The sequence below is a fragment of the Lingula anatina genome, chromosome 1 (assembly GCF_051362555.1).
Source record: "Lingula anatina isolate TDL-2025a chromosome 1, LinAna3.0, whole genome shotgun sequence".
Lineage (NCBI taxonomy): Eukaryota > Metazoa > Brachiopoda > Lingulata > Lingulida > Lingulidae > Lingula > Lingula anatina.
In genome coordinates, this window is record NC_141767.1 from 23094531 (window position 1) to 23115686 (window position 21156).

At 34.3% G+C, this 21156-nt stretch overlaps 3 protein-coding genes across 4 annotated transcripts; 1 reads left to right on the forward strand and 2 right to left on the reverse strand.

Moving 5' to 3' along the window:
- Nucleotides 1-1740: 1740 nt before the first annotated feature.
- Nucleotides 1741-8543, reverse strand: LOC106169360 (tartrate-resistant acid phosphatase type 5). The gene is made up of 6 exons (XM_013548797.2): nt 8308-8543; nt 7619-7827; nt 6267-6400; nt 5516-5719; nt 4607-4754; nt 1741-4177 (listed from the first exon to the last, which is right to left on the reverse strand). Exons 1-6 carry the CDS (start codon nt 8390-8392, stop codon nt 3866-3868), a joined length of 1092 nt encoding a protein of 363 aa, XP_013404251.2. The 5' UTR covers nt 8393-8543; the 3' UTR covers nt 1741-3865.
- A 148-nt stretch (nt 8544-8691) lies between these two features.
- On the reverse strand, nt 8692-11767 carry LOC106169361 (solute carrier family 66 member 3). Of its 2 annotated transcripts, none has more exons than XM_013548798.2 (6): nt 11541-11767; nt 10984-11066; nt 10629-10701; nt 10354-10420; nt 10011-10131; nt 8692-9792 (listed from the first exon to the last, which is right to left on the reverse strand). In XM_013548798.2, exons 1-6 carry the CDS (start codon nt 11732-11734, stop codon nt 9647-9649), a joined length of 684 nt encoding a protein of 227 aa, XP_013404252.2. In that variant the 5' UTR covers nt 11735-11767; the 3' UTR covers nt 8692-9646. The 2 variants fall into 2 exon arrangements, with proteins under 2 accessions (XP_013404252.2, XP_086859076.1); XM_087002950.1 differs by having other exon boundaries at nt 10984-11077; nt 11541-11696.
- A 201-nt stretch (nt 11768-11968) lies between these two features.
- On the forward strand, nt 11969-21133 carry LOC106169379 (radial spoke head 10 homolog B). Its single transcript, XM_013548827.3, has 19 exons — nt 11969-12219; nt 12529-12604; nt 13785-13853; nt 14152-14210; nt 14382-14496; nt 14801-15007; nt 15396-15572; nt 15826-15967; nt 16167-16285; nt 16476-16662; nt 17160-17271; nt 17620-17699; nt 17878-17972; nt 18189-18242; nt 18573-18683; nt 18944-19111; nt 19528-19774; nt 20082-20231; nt 20494-21133. The coding sequence occupies exons 1-19, from the start codon at nt 11993-11995 to the stop codon at nt 20727-20729; spliced, it is 2631 nt and encodes an 876-aa protein (XP_013404281.2). The 5' UTR covers nt 11969-11992; the 3' UTR covers nt 20730-21133.
- The last annotated feature ends 23 nt before the right edge of the window (nt 21134-21156 follow it).

Consider the following 21156-nt stretch of genomic DNA (forward strand, 5'->3'; position numbering starts at 1 on the left):
TTAATAAGTGAGGAAGAAATTATGTTCCAACAGTTATGTGTATGGGGATTTTTCGAGTACAGAAGGCGCCGTTTGCGTGGGCTAGGCACTATTCAATCACACTCTTATTTCACTTAATGTTACCAATGTACGCGTACGAACCTTTCATCATTTCTAAGTAACGAAATAAGGTGTCCCTCAATAAGCAACTAGTAATCTCAAATCACTAAATCATGTTTATCATATTGCTAGAGTCCCGTAAATGTGTATCATTATCTATACGAATTGGTTGACAATGCACATTTTTCAATCAATCTTCTCCATAAGAGGTTTAGGAAAGTCCGTATTTGCTCACAGGATAATGGTTTGGGCGTTAAATCTACCTGACATTTACCAAGGGATCAGGTGGAGTGTTCAAATCGATAAATAACGATGCAATTTGTTAATCACTTGTCGCACAGACATGTGGTTTATTACGTTTTCATGCTCCGTAGTTTAATTAACGGTAAAATAAAAATCGCATTCGTGGAAACTTCTGTTGATAAAGATAAACGACACCGCCTGGGCCCTCTGCACAAAGTATTTTTGTTTCTCATGAATACTTATGTTAAAGCGATGATGTTGAAGTTGAAGAGTAGAATCTGCTTCGGAGATGTATCAGATGTATCTAACGTAATTTAGATGGATCGGTTTGACAGGTCCTCCGTCGGTCTACAGAGATATTCATTCAAATGTCCCAACTCGGGTGGCCCAATCGATTAATTTCCTGTAATATTTCACCCAGTCGCTACGTTATAATTGTTTCAAATACAATTAAACATCATGGCAGCACGTTTTGTATAAAAAAATTATGCACTTCAAGTTTACTTATCACTGATATCCGTTAATTGAATTTTAATGCATTTGCTCATTTTTAGGCAAGGAATAATAATAATAATAATAATAATAATAATAATAATAATGAAGATGAAGCAACAAACGCCGAAGTATGATCTGCCAAATAAAAGTTCTACACAACCAGATCCAAAACGCTTCATCTGCACTTGGATCCATCAAGGTTTACAATTATTCCTGATACAGTGTTCTATTCTCTCCAAAAATGAGATTGGAACTGAACACTGTTATCACTTTCAATATACACACATTTTGCATTTTGGTGTAATCAGCCACGGTTATCAACGTGAGACGATTCCGTGCGTAAAACTTTCCTTGATTTTGCAAATACTCTGAGAATGATCTGCGCCTGTATGAGGATGCCACTCCGAGGAGTGCCAAATGAGAAATGAGGTTGTTGGTCGTACTTTTAACTGTGTTATTATCGAGGTACAACTTGGTGTAATGTACTAAAATTGAGTTATAAAGTAACCCTAAAGTACTCGTCCCCTTATAATTTAAATCACTTTGAATATGGATAGATGAACAACCATGACACTTGGCATATATGTCGATGACATAAGTTAACCCCCCAAATTTCAATACAGATTTTAAAGATTTTTTATTTCAACCTCTGACACTCGCTGAACTCAATTTCATATAAACTGCTCGTATATCTTAGTATGGCAGGCGTAAATGGAATAGCACTAGGCTGTTTAGGTGCTTCTGGCCAATAACAAACAGCTTTCAATTATTCAATATCTTTATGCTCACCGGCGCAAATTCATGTAACAACCTCATCCCGGTGGCTCTAAAGATGTCCCCGGTCTGCTACATTGCTAACACAAGTAATATCTAAAACAAATGAAGAAAAAAGGCTTTCATTCATAACATTTATTTTATTTTATTTATCTATTATTTTTATTTTTACTTCGAAGCAGTTTTGACACATTGGCCTCTTCTTCAACCTATTCAGTGCAACTGAAAAAATGCGGTGAAACAAATTTCAACTGGTGTTGAATACATTTAACAGTGCGTATGCGTAATTGGTCCACAATATCATTTTGTGTCTATTTTAAAAATATCTCAAATCTGAAAATATATTCACTTATCTAGGAATGCCGTTTCCTTTTCTTTCTTTATTGGAATATCGACCCTTATCCAATTTTAACAGCCGACAGTCTGTTAATAAATACGATCCATATAAGAATGGGCGTGCTGTTTGTGGAAATGATCTAACATTATCTACTCACAACAGTGACGCTGTACAAACAGACTACCGGAAAATGGATTAGCGAAGCAAATTTATCAGAATTTGTAAATGCTACGATTCAGATTGGGAGCACTACATGAGGGCATATCGAGAACTTCACTAAATTAGAGCTGGGACAATGCAGAAAGTGGGGTCTAGTTTTGATCAATTTTGATCAAATTTATAATTCCCATGCAGAGTTACCCTGTAATGCACAATTCTCTAGCCAAGACCAAAACAGAAGCCTTGAGATTCTTATCCTGCCATCGAGTGCCTTGAATGAGGACACGCAGATCCCAGGGACAGCTCAATTACAATACCAATACATCAACCATTAGCACCAACAACCATGTGTTTATAACTACACACTTTTTAGAACATGACAAACAAGCTAACAGTGTTATTAATCAGTAATAATTACAAAAAATTCAATAAATCAATTATCTAGTGGATCAATATATAAATAAATAAAATGGTGAACTAATAACATCTAAAAATACACATTAACAAACATACGTTGTTCATCACTCACAAAACTGTTTTGTAACTTTGCACACCTTTTAAAACATTTTACATATTTTTAACAAGACACCAGCAAATTTTTTACGATGACAAGAACATACTCTAAATCACAAAACGTGATGTAACCAGATAATTCAGTTCCCTCGTCACATCATTTTGCACTTATTATTGATGAAAATACTAATTATCACAGCCAAAATTCTTGACAGATTGGCATGCTATAGATTTGCTTGAACAACTTCCAACCAAATGATTTTTCTGCAGTCAGCTTAGTTATTTTTTATTATGGGTTGTCTTCTGAGGGACGTGTAGAAGCCTTTCATATACAGGTACATTAAAAAACAAGTGCCTGGATAAAATCTATGACATAAGATTGGAGAAACGAATATTCCTGAAGATGAATGGGGTGTTTTGACTCACTAATGTAGTGCAAGATAATAAAGGGTAGGATGCACATCTATCATCCTGCACAGTCCAAATGGATACGTATTTTGGATCCAGAAAGCTAGGTCTTTTAAAGCATCAACTGTGATGTTATATCATGAGATTCCTTTGTCTATAAAATCCCCATGTTGATAGGCCTTAATGCTATATTGTTTTAACTCTTCACCCTACCAATAAACAAGAAAATTGCATTGCTTATAATGATAGCCATAAGAAATATTTTGAGATCACTGCCTTTAAAGTGGAACTGGTGAACTTCTGATGAACCATGAAGAGGATAATGAAACTCTTGAAAGACTAATAAATAGTAGCAAGGAAACAGCAATAATATAATGCTGCAGCTGATCACAATGAACAATTACAGATCATGTTTACTTGATTCACACTTATTATGGCACAGTCATTGGATTCAGATGTTTTATAGACTTTTGACAGCCTAATATCCGAAAATATCACAAATATCCACAATAAACTGAAAAGTTATGTCTTGTAGTATGGTTTTAGAGACATCTATAAAAGGTAAACATTTTACTCGTACAAAAAATTCATTTATGTAGAATTGGTTAGATAATGTGTTTTATCAGTAATTTTCAAGTTTAACACTTTAGTGAGAAATAAATGGACAAGGCATTAACAGGACTTATTAATAAGTGAGAAATAAAAATAAAATACCACTTACAATTATTTAAACTGACATCGAATTAATTCATTAATAAAAGATTAACCATTTGACACGTTTATAAACTTCTAAATAATACATATCACATTGTGACCAAAAATTTCCAAAAAGGAAAGTCACATAATTGGCCAATCTTGAGGGATTCGAATAATCTCTTCCTTGGGATCTTCCTCAAAACTTCTGGAAACTCTTGGAAATATTGTCACATGGTGGAGATCTTTTCCAAGAGAATCCATAAGAGTAACATTCATACTGTCCAGTGTCACCTGGCCTAGCCCAAACCCTCCTAGGCTCTGCATATCAGACCAGAAGAATTTTGATGAATTATGTGGTACATGAGGGGCATTGTGTCGGTCATGATTTACCAATGCCCCAAAGCCAATGACAAAATAGTTCACAGTCCAGTTGTGATCTGTCACTGATAAATGCTGAAATGAAAGACAGTTTCATCATAACCTGATATAAGAATAGGAACAGACAAAGCAAGTAAAAGAGAAAACCCTAACCCTTTCACATGACTTCCGTTTTAAAATCACTTCCCTTCTTCTTTTACAATACATAAAAATATGGTAATTTATTTTCTATATTTTCTTATTAAAATGAGGAAATCCTCCAAAAGAGAAATTCCTTATCGGTGGATAGTATTATGTAAGTTATACATTTTTAAATCATAAAATCATCGGCAATTTTTGAATCTTTTATTATCCATTCACATTCTTTCTGTAAGACAGTATGCCATCATTCTTCAGAAAAAAATGTCATAAAGAATGGAAATCAAAATATGTTTTTTTTCTTATTAAAAGCTGAATCTTTCACAAAACAAATGTTTGCTTCAAGAATCGTGTCTGACTTCTTACCTGCAAGTTATGGTCATGTCCACACAAATATGCATTTACTTTATATATGTGCAGCAAGGGGTGCAGCCTGTCTCTTAGACAAGTAGTAGGACCATGGTAACCAATAGAATAGGTGGGAAAATGACCTGCCACCACAACATAAGTTGACCTAAAATACATTGATTTTACACTAAAATGGACAACCTTTACATGTTTTATTAAGTGTAAGAATGGTAAAATATTACAATAGGCCGATGCTATTAAAAATGATTCAATACCCAGGAATAAAGATAGGAATAAATTTGCTTTTATGAAAGCAAGTTATATGATGAGTAAATTATGTATGTTCTAACTTGCTTACTAACATCCAGAGGCAGACAAGGTGTTTAATGAAATTTTCATTAAAATATATATTTTCACTGTTAATTACACAAGCAGGGAAAATGATAATCAAAACTCTTTTCCTGTCAATAAATGTTTCCAATTCAATAAGTTTTCTAATTTATTGAACCGTGGCTTTTCAAGGAAAAACAAATAAGCAGTATCATACTCCCTGCAATGTTAACGTTACTTTGATTATTGGTCTGTCAAGCAAGGCGATTTATAATTGAAGAAGGGAATTTCCCTGTGGGCAAAATTCCAAATTCCCAATGAACTTGACTTTGTGAAATATTTATCACTGGCGGACTTAACACTGTCCCAGGCATAGCATCAAATGGCATAATTCAAGTTAATGTGCTTAGACTGTATCTCTATGAATGTCTCCCCTTGACCTGGTCACCATCCAATTAATTCATTCTAACATCAATAAGTTATCTGGCATATTAAGAAAACTTTTAAATACTACTGAAGAGCTGTATACTATCTCTAAGTTGACAAAAATCACTTGTGTTTTGTAATACAACACCACCTGAACAGCTATGTAGCTACCTGTTGGCACTTTTCAGAGTTTCCTCAATCCACTGCCACATAGCATCTGCCTTTTTTGGATCAGCAGGGCCAAGTGGGGGTTCCCCTTCATAATGAGTTCCTGTGTTCCCACACAGCACTATGGTATCTAACATGATGAGGGTTAGATTCCCTGCACCATTACCAATGGGAACTGTTATTGTGTAATTGTGGTCTGGCATGTACCTGGAAAGAAGAGAGAGAATTCAACTACATTTAAAAAAAAACTTTTTGACAAAGCCTAAATTTTGCAATATTAAAAAATCAATATTAGTTTTGTACTAAAACACCATTTTAAATTTATGTACAAAGATTAATATAGAATATCAGTACATGGCACAATGCATCCTCGTCTGTTATAAGTACATGTAAAAAGAAGGGTGCAAACCTTTAAGTAAATATATTTCCACTTATAAATGTTTTATAACATGAAAAGAAAGTTGGAAAAGTATGTAATTCAAGTTCTACCATTATTATGTACAGTGATAACATAAAGAAGGGAATTGTTCATTTGTCCATATTAAGTTTTCTTTTCGATGTTATACAATGTTAAGTGAGCTGAACTAAGACATTGGACAAAAAAAAAAAAAAAAGATTGGACTGAGATGGACGGTTGGATCATTTAGGTAATATTAACACCTACATCTGTAATCTATTCTTTGCAGATATATTGCCCCTATGGTTATTAAAAAGGAGCCATACGAGAAAGGGGGAAAATATCTGAGATACCTACCATCTTCCTGAGGTGTCTTTTCTGTGAGTGTAGAGTATCTGTGCTGAGATATTGCCCCTGTGGTCATGGTTTCCAGGAATAACATACCAGGGTGTTTGTAATGCATCGTGTGTGAACACATCCTCAAATGTTTCCTGGATAAACCAGAAGAAAATATTTTACCACTTTTGACCCTGGCTTTACAAAAATCTCTCAACATTTATTGTGAGACCAAAAATGATCAATCTCGAGACCCATCATAATTGAATAAAAACTCTTTAAAGTCTGTGATTCCAAAGGAAAAGCCCAAGTCTGCTTTTGTATTGTGAATATGAAGGTGGGGGAGGTGGGTATACTATTTGTAATTTGCTAAATTAAAGAAAAAGGAGGATGACATTTGAGCATGGCTTCTGTTAAGTGTCATCATATCACATCCACATCCAAACATTTTATAATATAAAAACATTGTATCTTATTTGCATGAAAAAAATATACACATTGTGTAATTTGCTAAATCAAAGAGGAAAGAGAATGCCATTTAAGCAGATCCATGGTGATAATTTCCTGCATTTCACAAGGATGATCAATGAAATGATGCTAAAGGCACTTAATTCTTTAAGAAATATGGGACTGGGAAATCATCACCAGTAATTATTACACAACATTAATGGGCAAAATATACAAGGCTAAGAAGAGAAAAAACAATCAATCAACTGATAATTAAATTGTAAACACTAAGTTTTACCCAGGAGACTCAAATCATTCTCAATGATGTTTGTGCTTCTTATGTTTCAATTCATTATCAAAAGAGACAAATACCACTCAGGAATATTTATCATATCAGCTTTTACAGTTTTGGGATACTAAAAGGTAATCTGCATCAAGCTGAAAATGCCCCACATTCATATTTATATCCTGCAAAGCTTCTTACATTTCCCAATTCATACCTTAGAGGCAATAAAACTTCTTACAAACTGTATTCTCTAGTGTATCAAAAGAAACATATATGTGAGCCACGGTTTTGTGGCAATGTACATGTGTATGACTCATCCAGCATGTTTTACGGTACAAGATAAACAAAATCGGCGACGGTTTTAGTGGCATTTTGTATTGGCAAGACGATAACTGCAGTCAGTTCTGGATTGAGTTCCGAAGAGATGATTTTTTTTTTAGAACAGATGAAAATTAATGCAGGCTCAGATTTCATCCATAAAAAATTTTAATATCTGTGGCCTATTACATCTGTAAATTTGTAAATGGATTTGGATACATTAACACTATGGTGGTGAAAGAAAAGTTGTTAAAATTTCCAGGAAAATCAAACGTTGGCTATAAAAAGGTTTAACACACTGGTTTATTTTTAATTTGCTTACCTTGAATCTGACATCCTCCACATTCCTAACACCTCGAAAATAAATGTTGTCTCCCACTGAAATAACAAACTGACTATTGACCTCATCTGCTACTTTCCCCAGCTGTTTGGCCACTGCCCGCTGTATGCGTGAACTGTAGGGATAATGTGGCTGCCCACCCCAGTCTCCGACAACCAGGAAGTTTAGTTCTTCATTTTCAACTGCTGTTTCTATTAATATATAAAATGATCTTTGTATTTTGATAAATAAATTAATAAAAGCAATATTTATGCCATACAATATTTTTTTATTAGTTCTCACAATAAGTCATGCTACACTGATTGAGTTGGGTGCATGTACACATCCGTGTTTGACAGCCAGTTAAAAGTGGGGGTTACAAAAGTCTTCATATATTTTGGATGCTTTTGCACTTCAAAAACAAATTATATCTTGTTACCAATAAAATTCAAAGTTGCGTTACGTTGGATTATGTTTTAGACTTTAAAAAATTATAAATTTATAATGGGCACTGATTATAAAATAATTATTATGAAATCAAAATACTGGTAGTAGTGGTGCAGTTTGTACATGTACATTGCGTGCTGAACCGAAAAGGATGGACTGATTGGATTTTCGTCATGCATAATTAATCGACTTAAATACAACTGGAACAAATTGCTTGATTTCTTAAAAAAGAAACACCTTGTTACCTGTTATAACGTTACTATAACTAAAACACAAAGTAATCAGCAAAACATAAATCCTCTCAAAAGTCCATAACATCCCGTCAGCCATTACCCCATAACATGACGCCACCTCCGCATAATAGCCTCGTTGTCAACTTCAAGGAACATTATTCCAATGCAGGACTGAGGAGGGGAGGGGGGTCAAACATCAGTTAGTTTTGTCATGTAGTTTGGAGACCTGGTGAAAGGTTACAAAATCCTACAATCCGTTTTTTAGTTACCGTTTTACATTAGGGAAAATGCATTAAAATTTTAAAATTCATAAATATTGTAAACAAATTCCTGCAAATTTTTTACACGTCTTTGTAATTAAAATTTAGGTTTGTTTTTAGAAATGAAAAAAAGGGATTCTTTTTAATAGTCCTTTATTTTTTCCTTCTTCTCATTGCCTGCATTTATTTTGTGCCTGACAGACTTGCAGTATTAAACCTTAATTTTAATCAATATAAGCAATATATCTGAAATTACTTGTCAATGAATTACATTACCTAAAACCTACATGCATATAATTACCAGTATGTATCACTTGTTCAAAATGACCTTATAAATGTAATCTTCTACTGCTTGCTTTTTACCTTTCAATTATCAGCAATACAAAATTATCAGCAATGCACATCATTGTAAAAAATCAAGTTATTTCTAATATCTTACTTAAACAGAACATTCATAATATTCATAAAAAATAATATTAATAAAAAAGATTACCAGGAAATCCCATGACAAAAAAAAAAAAAAAAAAAAAGGAATGCTTGAAAACTGAAGCCTTATTTAAAAAGCTCCATTAGCAATTGTGCGTCTGTTAATTTGGAGTAAAATACAAATTGAAAGGAACAATGCAGAGACATAACAATGGATTCCAATTCAATTAAGCACAGCTCTGTACATTGTCAACTACATATACATACTCAGTAAATTTCTCTCCAAACATTCAAAAATAAATTACTGACTTCTTAAAATAACTTAATATAATTAACAAATAACACACTGTAACATGCCAACATATTGTCCTCTGTCTAAGTATGTATCAGCAATATGTGAGGCATAATTTTAATTCTATTGCCAATTAATACTGCCCACTCTTATAACAATATGACACACTGACCATCCAGGCATTTGAATGACTGCACCATTGCATTATTTTACACAAAAATGTTCAACTTTTGCAATATTCAATTTTTGGTGCCAATAGCCAATGAGCCTCAAATTATTTGTTACAGTTCACAGTAGTCTATTTTACAATTAAATATAATGGCAGTTTTCAGATGACATTCATTTCTAAACCTATTTAAAAATGCAGTTTCTTTCAATCCTTTCTTTTCTTGTCACTGTTGGCATAAGGCCTATAATACCAGATACATAGCACCAAATTTGAATTGAGCACTGCATTTATAGCCAAGTTGGTCAGCACTATCACGTCCCTTGTCTTCACAAGTGTTGTAAAAACCCTGGCTGAAAATAAAATAATATTCTTTTAGATAAAGTTTTTAAGCATTCGAGTTGCTTCTGACATTTTAGAAGCAATATTATAATCTATGGTCATAAATATGATTCCAATTAAATTAATGTTTAAAAAGTTTATGAATAGAGACATAAGTTTTTGAGTCTCTATATAAAATTGGTACCAATGCAACTTTCAAATTACCAAGTTATGTATGGTAGTAACTCACCAAAACATGCATATGATGCTATTACCCATGTAGCAAGACTGACTTGTCCAGAGTCTTTGGTCTGGTAAATATTCCACAGCTGGAGCACTTTGCTTGTCAATGAAATGGGAATAACACTTCCCTAAAGTTTATAAAGGGTAACATAATTTCTTGCAATTTTCTTTGAAAAAAATTGATATTATTTTTATAACAAATAAATAAATATTTTCAAATCACTAATATTCTTACTGTGTAATTTGAATATACCAGTAATGAGGTGGTGTGTAAATATCAACCAACTAAATAACACATGCAAGGTGTGATTTTTTTAAAGTTAAAACTTTATCAACTTGAAACATCTTACCATGGCAACTGCCATAAGCCATGATGGCCAAACTCCAAATGCAAAGGTTGAGAATATGGAGAGATATCTGAACAACTACATAAGGGTGTTATTGAGCAATAAAAAATGCAGTTTTATAAAAAAAATGGTGTAGTGGTGAATTTGCCTTTTGCTTGTCTTGAAGGACAAGAATAATGATGAAGCAAAAACAACTAGTAGTTGCTTGGAATAGGATAAATGATTAATTATGCCCACACAAAATTTTAAGGTTAATTAACTGCCTAAAACAAGGATACATTCCAAGTCCCAATAATGCTGTACTATTCAATTTGTCTTCCTGAGATAACACAGTATACAACAGGAGTAAATCTGAAAAAAATTAAGTATTGTTAAAATAATAAATTTCATTTAGATTTTTGCAATTATTTTCCAATTAAGTACTTCCCTGTAATTGTTGTGCTAAACCAATTTCCAGAAAAGACTGGCTGTCGTTCATGCATGCAGAAAGTTGATAGGCAAAAGTATTAAATAATTTGTGAAATAGTAAGGTTTTTAAGAAGCAAAAAATAAAACTTATTCAGTAACTTTCCCATAATAACTAAATCCATTATAAACTAATACATCTATGATCCAAGCAAAAGTAATATATACCTTGAACCACAAGAAATGTGTATTCAAAATAGTTTTCTACGGGATATCTGTGTGCAAACTGGTATGTCAACATTGTTGTGTAGCTGAAAATATACTATCAAAATATTTTCACACCAATTCAGATTATAACAGTAGGTGAAAAAGATCACAAAGTATAAGAACATAAAAGTTTTTTCTTATTTTCGTGTGTCTGCATGGTCCTCAGCACTTCTGAGTTATAGAAAATATACATTTTCGCTTTTATACACAATATTACAGAAATTTACATCAATCTGCTTTATAATGAAAAAATATCTTAGATAGGGCTTATCTGGCCTTTGTGGCCTATTCATTATTACTTTCGCTTTCATTTTTCTTTTTTAATGTGTTCTGATTGAAATAAAAAAAAATGTGAGTTCACTCATCGTTATGGTCTAGGATTCAGTTGGCCATTTTATTTGACCTGTCACAATGTAGAATAGGTCAAGTACAGTAAGATAAACAAGGACTGACCCCAGTGCCAAATGACGTGGCGGACAGAACAACCTACTGGTACGAGTCCGGCAGATTTTACTCACCTTGCTAACTCGAGAGCTATGCTGCGCAAACTCAGTCCCTTCGAATTACCAGCTTTGATGACACTTAAAATTTGGGGGAGCTTTAAAATCAAACAAAACCCAACAACTGACGAACTCAGTGCATGGCATAGTAGTGCAACATATGGGTAACGTTCCAAAGCCCCTAAAAAGCCGTCGCTTACTACAGGTGCCATGATGTCCTCATGACTACCCACATTATTCACAAAATAATAATTACTCGTACGATCATATTTATGGAAAAAAAGGCCCAAATTTTACCGTAAACAAATTCAATAATGTTAAATATAACATATATCAAACATTTTTATTATTTGTTATTTCTTGATATATTTTGACTGTTAGAGTACTAATATTAATATCTGGTTGCTCAAAGAAATTTAGTCCAATGAGAAAGCGCCAAATTTCCAACCCCGTATAGTGTAAATAAGAACATGGCAACCAAAGGAAAGGGAAAGGGGGGTAGAGAAGATAAAAAGAGTGCAAAAAAGTCAGAAGAGCCACCTCCAATTAAAGAGACAAAAGAGGAGGAGACTCCTGAGGTCTTAGAGGAGACACCAATACAAGTGGAAGAACCTCCAATCGTCGAAGAGCCTCCAAAAGAACCGACACCTGAGCCGGCGTACGATGAACCAACACTAACAGAACTGATCGTAGAAAGGTAGATCTAACACCTAAAAACAGAAAAAGTGTCGTCCTCCACTTAATCAAATTGTCTTAGTGCTATGAACAGTATAACGGGTGTTTCATTCGTTCAGTTTAAACGGTGAAATATGCGTGATTTAATAAACGAAGCAATGATATTCACGTTACTTGGGATTTTTTTCAACATTCTGTAGCTGTAAGTTGACGTTACAGCAACCACTATTGTTGTCGCCAACACTAATGTATAACGAGTGATTTGCATACTTGTGCATCATAATTTGTTTAACTATATATTTCTGTTTATTTTTTCAATTTCCTTTTACAGTTATGAAGGAGAAAAGGTTCGAGGTCTCTATGAAGGCGAAGGAGAATGTTCTTTTACAGGAGGGCACCATTACAAGGTGAGTTTGGGAACAGGTGACAAATATTACAATATCCCTTTTTCTGTTTATGAATATATTTTATTGTATATTACATTAGTTAGTGATTATTTTAAGTGTATATTTAAAATGTACATTTAAGTGAACATTAGATTGTAAAGTAAGGCATCACAAAATTGATATACTTACAGTACAGTATATACTCATTAAACATCATGAATCATCATCATCAAGAATGCCATCAGAAAGACAATTCTTTGTGCGTTCCTGGATATTCGAAGAGTATCATAAAAATTCCAAGTGCATTCCAAATATTTTTACCCATTCTTGTGGCCGACCCGAATGTTTTGCTCGTGTTAAAAACTTTTGAAGTGCATTCCAAGTGGAAAATTATCGAATGGCATTTGAATAGTATTCTAACTGCACTATGACTGCATTCTAAATATTCTCACGGCATTCTGACAGCATTTGAAACATTCTGATCACATTCGATTGAGAACCAAAATGGCAAGACACTTCAAATCCTGCTAGAATGAGCCAAAATGCAACTTGAATGCATCTCAATCCTATTTCAGCCAGCAATCGAACTACACTCGTACGGCATTTGAAGTGTATTCTAAATATTCTGATTGCATTTGGACAGCATTATTGATATTCCTGGTTTTCCAACTACATTCTAGTTGCATTTGAGGGCTGAAATGTGCACGAATCATTCCAGGTGGATTCAAGCGCATTCTGAGTATTCAAATGGCATTCTTACAAGAATTTAGGTCAATTTGAAATTTCTTCCCGAATGTAGTATGAATTTTTGAATTTAGTCATTCCAGCTGGTTCTGCTTGATTCCTGCTGATTCCAAATAAGTGTGATGGGGGCTTAAGGAACGAAACCCAAAATAAATTTCATCTCCCAGCCCCTGCTTTCATACCCTGAGTGTCAGAGCAACATAAAAGCTCGCTTGTTAAATATATACCTTGTGATGGAGTCGCTTTTACTAGTATTGCGACATGCGTTATATATGAAATCAAGATCGAGCTGGCAATACCGGAATCTAGAACCTAGGGGTCTGCTATCAGAGAGTCATAATTAACCAACTTGTCAATTTTGTCTGGCTGAACTGCAATCAAACAGTGACTGAGTACTAGTATGTTTTGACATATTTTGCTATACCAGTAGTATAAAAATAGGTTATTTTTTTTACAGGGTAACTTTTCATCCGGGTTGATGCATGGCCGTGGAATTTACACATGGGCAGATGGAGTGCAGTATGAAGTGAGTATTCCAGTTTGTGATAGGAATAATTGGATTCTAAATAAGTGTTGATTAAATAGAGTAGTAAATTATTGTTTCAATAGCAATTTTCAAACTGTTATAAAGGTGTAATATTTACTGGACCTGATATTTTGTCAGCAGTGTCTGTTGAAGTTGGTCATGGGTGTAACTTAATGATCCCGAGTCAGGGGTTATAACTCCATGGTAGTCTTATTATTATTATTATCATTATTTAGGAAGCCAATGGTTTTTTATGAAATGCTTTAAGTTTCATGAAATTTTATGGTGTACATTTTAGGGTGAATTTACTAATAACCAAGTTACTGGCAAGGGAACCTACAGGTGGCCTAATAAAAGGTATGATGATGATATTTTTTTGCCTAAAAAGGTATTACTTAAGTAGTACTTCATATAATTAATTAATATATTTTTATACTGTCTGCAACTTATCAACAAAAGAAATAAAATCTTGTCTAAATTATTATTAATCATTATTCTGTTTAATAATTTTTTATTATTTTCATTCAGCTCATATGAAGGAGATGTTGTAAATGGCATGAGACATGGATATGGCATATTTCGCGTGAAGAGTGGTACAATGAATTATGCAGGAGATTGGTGCATGGGGAAAAGGCATGGAAAGGTAAGTACATTGACAAATCACTTTAATAAACTGGAAAATGGGTTAAAGAACATAAAATATCAAGGTCAACATGTAAGAATAATTATATAATATGCAATGTCCGTTGGAAGAACTTTTGAGTATTTTCAGTTCATTTCTGTATAGTTGTATATTTTTTCTTATACTGGTGATTATTATTTTTGTTGAAAGATATTTTCAGACCAGACTGGATAAAACTGCCTACCAAATCTACCAATTTTTGTCTTTTTTGTCCTGTCATGGTTGACATGCAGTTGTCTCTATCAAAACCATTTCTTTTCCAAAGGGCCGCATGGAGTATGACCCTCAAGGACAGTCGTACTATGATGGAGATTGGGTGAACAACATCAAGCATGGCTGGGGTGTAAGGCAGTATCCTAGTGGCAGTGTATATCAGGGGATGTGGTTCAGTAATGTGAGACACGGGGAGGGGACCATGAAGTGGGTGGACAAGGACCAGATGTACCTGGGACAGTGGGAGGATGGGGTTCAGGTACGTCATCTTCTGTTATGTCGTGTCATGTTTGTTTTGTTCTTAGTGCTTTAAAGTTACATATGAAGTCAATTCTTTTGCCACAAAAGCCAACCAAATGCCAGCATCCAGTTTCAAGTAGTAGAAGAAATAAGAATGTTATCGATTTGAAGAAATGATACTTGAATTTAATGTTTGCAATAGGGCATAATATTATGAACTAAATTAAAAAAAAGATGAAAATTAAAAGAATAGATCCTATGGTGTCAGAAGATGCTTGATACCATTGCGTAGCTCACAGCAATCAACAATTTATTTAATTTCAATTGAAGTTATTTTAACTCAAAGTCAGTGAAACTTTTGTAGGTCTCTACATGTACTTGAAAATTTTTTTTACCTTTCTATCCAGCATGGAATGGGTCAACACATCTGGTTCCTGAGGCGAGTAGGTGGATCTCAATATCCTCTGAGAAACACTTATGATGGAGAATTCTGCAAGGGTCTGAGGCATGGGTATGGTACTTTCTACTATGCTAATGGAGCCAAATATGAAGGAATGTGGAAGGACAACATGAAACATGGGCAGGTTAGTTGAATAATTTGTAAAAATTACATTTGTGTAGGTTTTATCAATTTGAGGTTTACTTGAATATGAAATGAAGTTTTTTTCTATTTTAAAATCATTGAACTTTAAATATAATGGCTGCCTATCTATTTAACAAGTTAAACCAGTGCTTTTACATTGTCTAAAATTGTTACATCAGGTATGAAGTAACAATTTTGTAAAATTGTTTCTTTATACCTGAAATAACATGAATAATTTTTTATCAACATTCCAGGGAAAGTTTACCTTTAAGAATGGTCGCATATATGAAGGCAGATTTGAGAAGGATCACATAGCTGAGTTCCCATCTTTCTCTCTTGATGGGACCTGTTCACCTGATCTGGGGCAGATTAGAACAAGGACTCCTCTACCTGCAGGTAAGAAATGAAATCATCACAGCAGCATTCACATCTTGTAGTCTAGTGTTCTCTTTTTTTATTTATTTATTTATTTATTTTATTATTTTTATTTTTTAATTTTTTAATTTGATAAATGATTATTCCTTTGCCAACCCAATATATTTATGGCAATGATATAATATTGCAATTTTACATGTATATTTATATTTCTTTTCAGATAATGTGTCTGTACACAGTAATGAGAGTAAGAATACCCTGGGTCCCAGCATGGCACTGGAGATTGATCACTTACTAACAGAATTTACCGAGTTTGACAGAGAAGAGGAAGTAAATCAGGTATTGAAAATTATAACAAGAAAAAAAAAATATTGTAATTTAATAATCGTTATGACAAAAAAACTAAAAATATATATTGCAAAGCTAATATATAAATTTTGTTATTATTTTTGAATTATTTTCTGCTTGTACTATATATATATATGCAAAATGTGTATTTTACATAGTTAATTTGAGCTTTTACCTTCAGGTAATGTATGTAATCATGCGTCATATGTCCAGTCTGAGGATGATTTACAACAACTATGCCAGCCTTGGATATGAAGAGAGCCCAGACAATACATATATAATGAACAGGATGCAGTTCTGGAGGATGATGAAGGATTGCAAGTTTCACCACCATGATATCACACTCATGGACATGGATAGGGCATTAGGTATGTGAGTGAGTGACTGGCTTAGACAGGAAGGGATGGAATGAATGAGTGAGTGAGAGAGTAAGTGAATGAATGAGTGAGTGAGTGAGCGTGAGAGAGAATGTGTGAACGTATGAAATGAAAGAGCAAATGATTGACATCCCGAGATTCAGAGAATACTAGAATCTCACCTCTCTGCCATTTCAGAGGTATGTGGATAGTTGTGAGGCAAGTTTCTAGTTTCCTCTGAAACTCATGGTGATGACTGAGTGAGTTATTGAGATGTTAGGACCAGTGTGGAGTTAATAAACAAGAACAAGATGTAAAACAAATAAATAAGTGAGGGACTTAAAGAGTGAGGGAGCAACTAGATGATTGTCAAAGTTGTATGGAGAGTTGAACAAGATGAAATAGAAATAACTCTAAGTGTGCAATTAAAATAATTATTATAAGTGTAATAATTGAATTGTACCCAGTTATATCTCATGGATCTTACTGACTTAATTGAATCTTTGTAGTGCCAGACCCAAGGAGTTCAGATCTGCACAACCCATATGGCAAGATCTTAATTAGAGAATACCTGAATCATCTGGTCACATTGGGTTACCTTATATATGGTGAAGAGCATGAGTAAGTTTTTTGCTGCACACATGAATTTGCATCCTTTATGTCTTTCCAGTATCCTCACATAAAGTGTTCTTGATAAAATTTTGTGGATCTCCCACCTCTGTGCCCATGTTGGTATGCTACCACAGGGAAATAACTTACTTTAAATTGACTCTAAATGAATGGAGGACTTGGCATTAGAATAAAAAAGGCGATAATTATTATATTTAATCATAGTTTGTATATGATTAAACTGACCAAGAGCCACTTCTAGTTCAGAAACATTGTGACTGTCTTTGGTTTCATATTGAAGTGAGAGGGATGATGATGATGAATGGTGATGATGAAGCTGTTGTTGTCTTTTTATTCCAGTGGCAAGGGTCCTGTGCTTGCCTGGTGTTTGTCCAAGTTGATAGCAGACAACATTCTACCTAATGCCTGCTCTGTGGGAGGTAGGGCATAATACACTGCATGTGAAATAAGATATTTTTATCCATTTTCAGAAGTCTGTAAAGATAAATAATGAACATATTATTTTTCCAAATATATTTTGCAAGTCATTTAAGTTCAGAGATCAATATCTTTAAACATATGATTATAGATTTATCATATACATATATTTTCCCATAGGAAACTTTTACTATGAACAGAGAAGAGCAGTGAATGCCTTGGTTCACATGGACAGAGCCTACCAAGTGTATAACTCCATCTGCACACCTCGGAAGGTGAGGTCCTTTCCCAGATATGATTAAACATTTTCTACAGTAAAAATAATTTTGATAAAAAAGCTTGAAGTAAATGTGAAGATATTAACCAGTGATGTGTCATGAATTTGTTTGACATACATGTAGTCAATTAAGCATTTCATATACCAGATCATAAGAAAATACATGCTTATATTAAATTCTGTCACTAATTTATGTCTTTTTTTGCCTTTTTAGCATGCCCCACATGAACCTTCAATGAAGATGAGACAATTCCTTTTTATGCTGAAGGTAATTTCACTTATTTTATAATTATATCATCAAAGAAGTTTACATCATTCATCATCATTTGTTTACAATGATTTATAGATATAATAGGAGACATTGCTGTCATTTTCAGGTCATAATCAGAATTACAATGATGTTTTTAATGTTTGAATCTGTGCAGGTCTCTGAATCAGTCAGTTCTGATTTCAGGCAGCAATACTTGTCCTTTTTTTTTTTTTTAGAAACTGCACCCTCATGGAAAATTTGGCCTTTGTATAAATTTATCTTACAAGTGAAAAATTATTTGTGTTTCCCTATTTACTTGTTCTAAGCAGTCCACATGTATGTTTCCAGGATTATAAACTGGTGAATGCTGACCTGACCCCACAGAATGCTATCAATGTCCTGGCAGCAGATGACCCTAAGGTAGCAGATCCAGAGGGAGCCTACAACTTAGAGCTAGAGGTATTAATGGCAATAAGTGGCAATGATGTTTTATTTGTCTGCATGTTTTCTGCATTTATTGGTATGAGCAGCTCATTGTCTCTAGAAATTTAGTAATAAAAAAAAAGAAAAGTTTCAAGGTAAAAAAAAATTGAACGTGGACATCATTTCTTACAACTGAAATTTGTGACACAAATATCCTTCCTAAAGCAAACAGTGTGTTTGTTTTCTCAAAAATTTCTTGCCTTCTAGGTTTTTGACATCTTGTGTCCACATTTCAGATGTGTTTCTTAGAGTTCTTTGAAGCCCTGATAGGCTGTGCCCAGGTGTATGTGACAGAGGCAGTGGTCAAAGATCCGTCTACTCCACGTCCAAGTACACAGCTGACCCAGGAGCAGAGCATGCTGTCCATCCCACTGTCCCCTGGAAGAGCGGGCAGTCGAGAGCAGGTGGGGTTGCTTACTTACTTTTGAAGAAGCCTGGCACTAGTGTCATGCAGTTTTCTCTTTTTTTGACACCTGCCTTACTAAGAAAAATAACCCAGATCAGCGAAAAACCACCCTGAGCTTCAGAGATAACTTGCCACTAACCTCTTCACTATAGCCTATCTTCATCGTGTCTAAACTAGGTCAAACTATTTTCGTCAGAGGTAACTTGACACGATGAAGATAGGCTATAGTGAAGAGGTTAGTGGCAAGTTATCTCTGAAGCTCAGGGTGTGAAAAACATTTAAACCATGGTAATTTTCACCAAATTATGTCATATTTCTATTTTTTCAAAATTGGCTTATCAATTTTCTCTCCTTAAAATGACAACTTTAATATCATTCAAAAATACATTTCTTTATTAACTTGTATTTTATCAGACTGAAATAGATGACGGTGAGGAAGAAGAAGGGGAGGGATCACAACATCATAAATCTCCATCCCCAGAGACAGCAGCCACCCCTGTGGCCCCCAGGGCAGTCTCCTCCTCTGGTGGGACACATAAAACTGGGGAAGGTTCTCACAAACTCCAAGAACAGCAAGCCTCCAATGCTACTGCCAGTACTTCACATTCTGATCACCGACCTGCAGTGAGTCAACAGGAGAGTGCAAGGAACGTCCCATCTGGTAGGCTATTATTTTGTCTGAAGCTAAAAATAATAATTATTTGAATGAATGTGTCTCAAATTAATTCAAAGAGAAAAAATTAAAAGCCCGGTTTGTGGCCAACTTGAAAGTCCAAGACCTTATTTCCTGCAGGTTTATAGCAGTCACATAGTTACCGAAAGTTGAAATTGTTATTTTGAAAAAATCATTTATTCAGCCAGCTAACTTTAAATAAGCTGGATACAAATATGGCTTTACAGTCACTAGAATTTTTCACACAAACAACATGTTATTGATGTAAAGTTATTTAGTTGTTTATGCTATCCAGAACAAGGTGGTTTGGCTGACACCAGGAAAACCATGTCCTTTATAAGTGCACACAGTCACAGGACAGAGGAGGGGGAGCCACCACTCATGCAGAGTATGGTCTCTGTAGGCGTGGCACACTCTGATATTGGAGATGAAGAGGAAGAAGAAGGTAACAAGGCATAAATCTAATAAATCTTTAAAAACTTGACATTTTCTTATTTATTATATAAAGAGAGCAAAGAGGCTAAATTTTTTATTCTTGCTGATATAGCTTAACTGGTATACTAATCCTGTCATATAATAAGGATGATTCATCCCCTTTTTTTGGTCTGTGTGTGCTTTAGGTATTGTTTGTTGAAACCCAATAGACAATCTTTCCAGTGTAGTAAGCACTTTCTTCATAAATTCATTCAATATTAACTGCCTTTCAGAATGTGAGGAAGTGGTAGAAGAGGAGGAACTGGATGAAGACACAAGAAAATACAACTTCTGGACACATCAGGTGCACATCTTTTTTATGCGTAAATTTTTCCCAGCCTATGAGAACATGTCCATGCTGAATCACATGATAGCACTGAAGTATGCTGATGACGGAAGACGGCACTACCACCCAGAGGAAGAGAAGTCCACCAAGTCTCCATTAAGATCATCGCCTATTGAAAGTTAATTTTGTTCAAGGATATGTTTTAATCCCTGACAGGCACAGAGAGCACCAAGAGAGGGACTGCAAGGAACTTCCAAGATTACCAGTGCTCAATTCAAGTAAAAGACTAACCAGCATGACAACTAGGTTGAAGTTCACGTATGTGACTTAAAAAACTATCACTCCTTATGAATAGGTATTCAACTCAAATGAGTAGCTCGACTTGGACTGTGATAGATTTGAATGGACTGATTTGATGTATAATGTACTGAACTAGTTAATGGAGTCAGTATCCAAGTCTGCAGATACTCAATCAGAAACCTTTTGAAATACTGTTCCACCTCGGTATACTTAATAATCTTATCGTATTTTATATTGATTGTTGTACTTATGTATTTTTTCAAGGATTAAATCTATTTGTGATTTTTGTTTTGGTTATGTCCGAGTATGG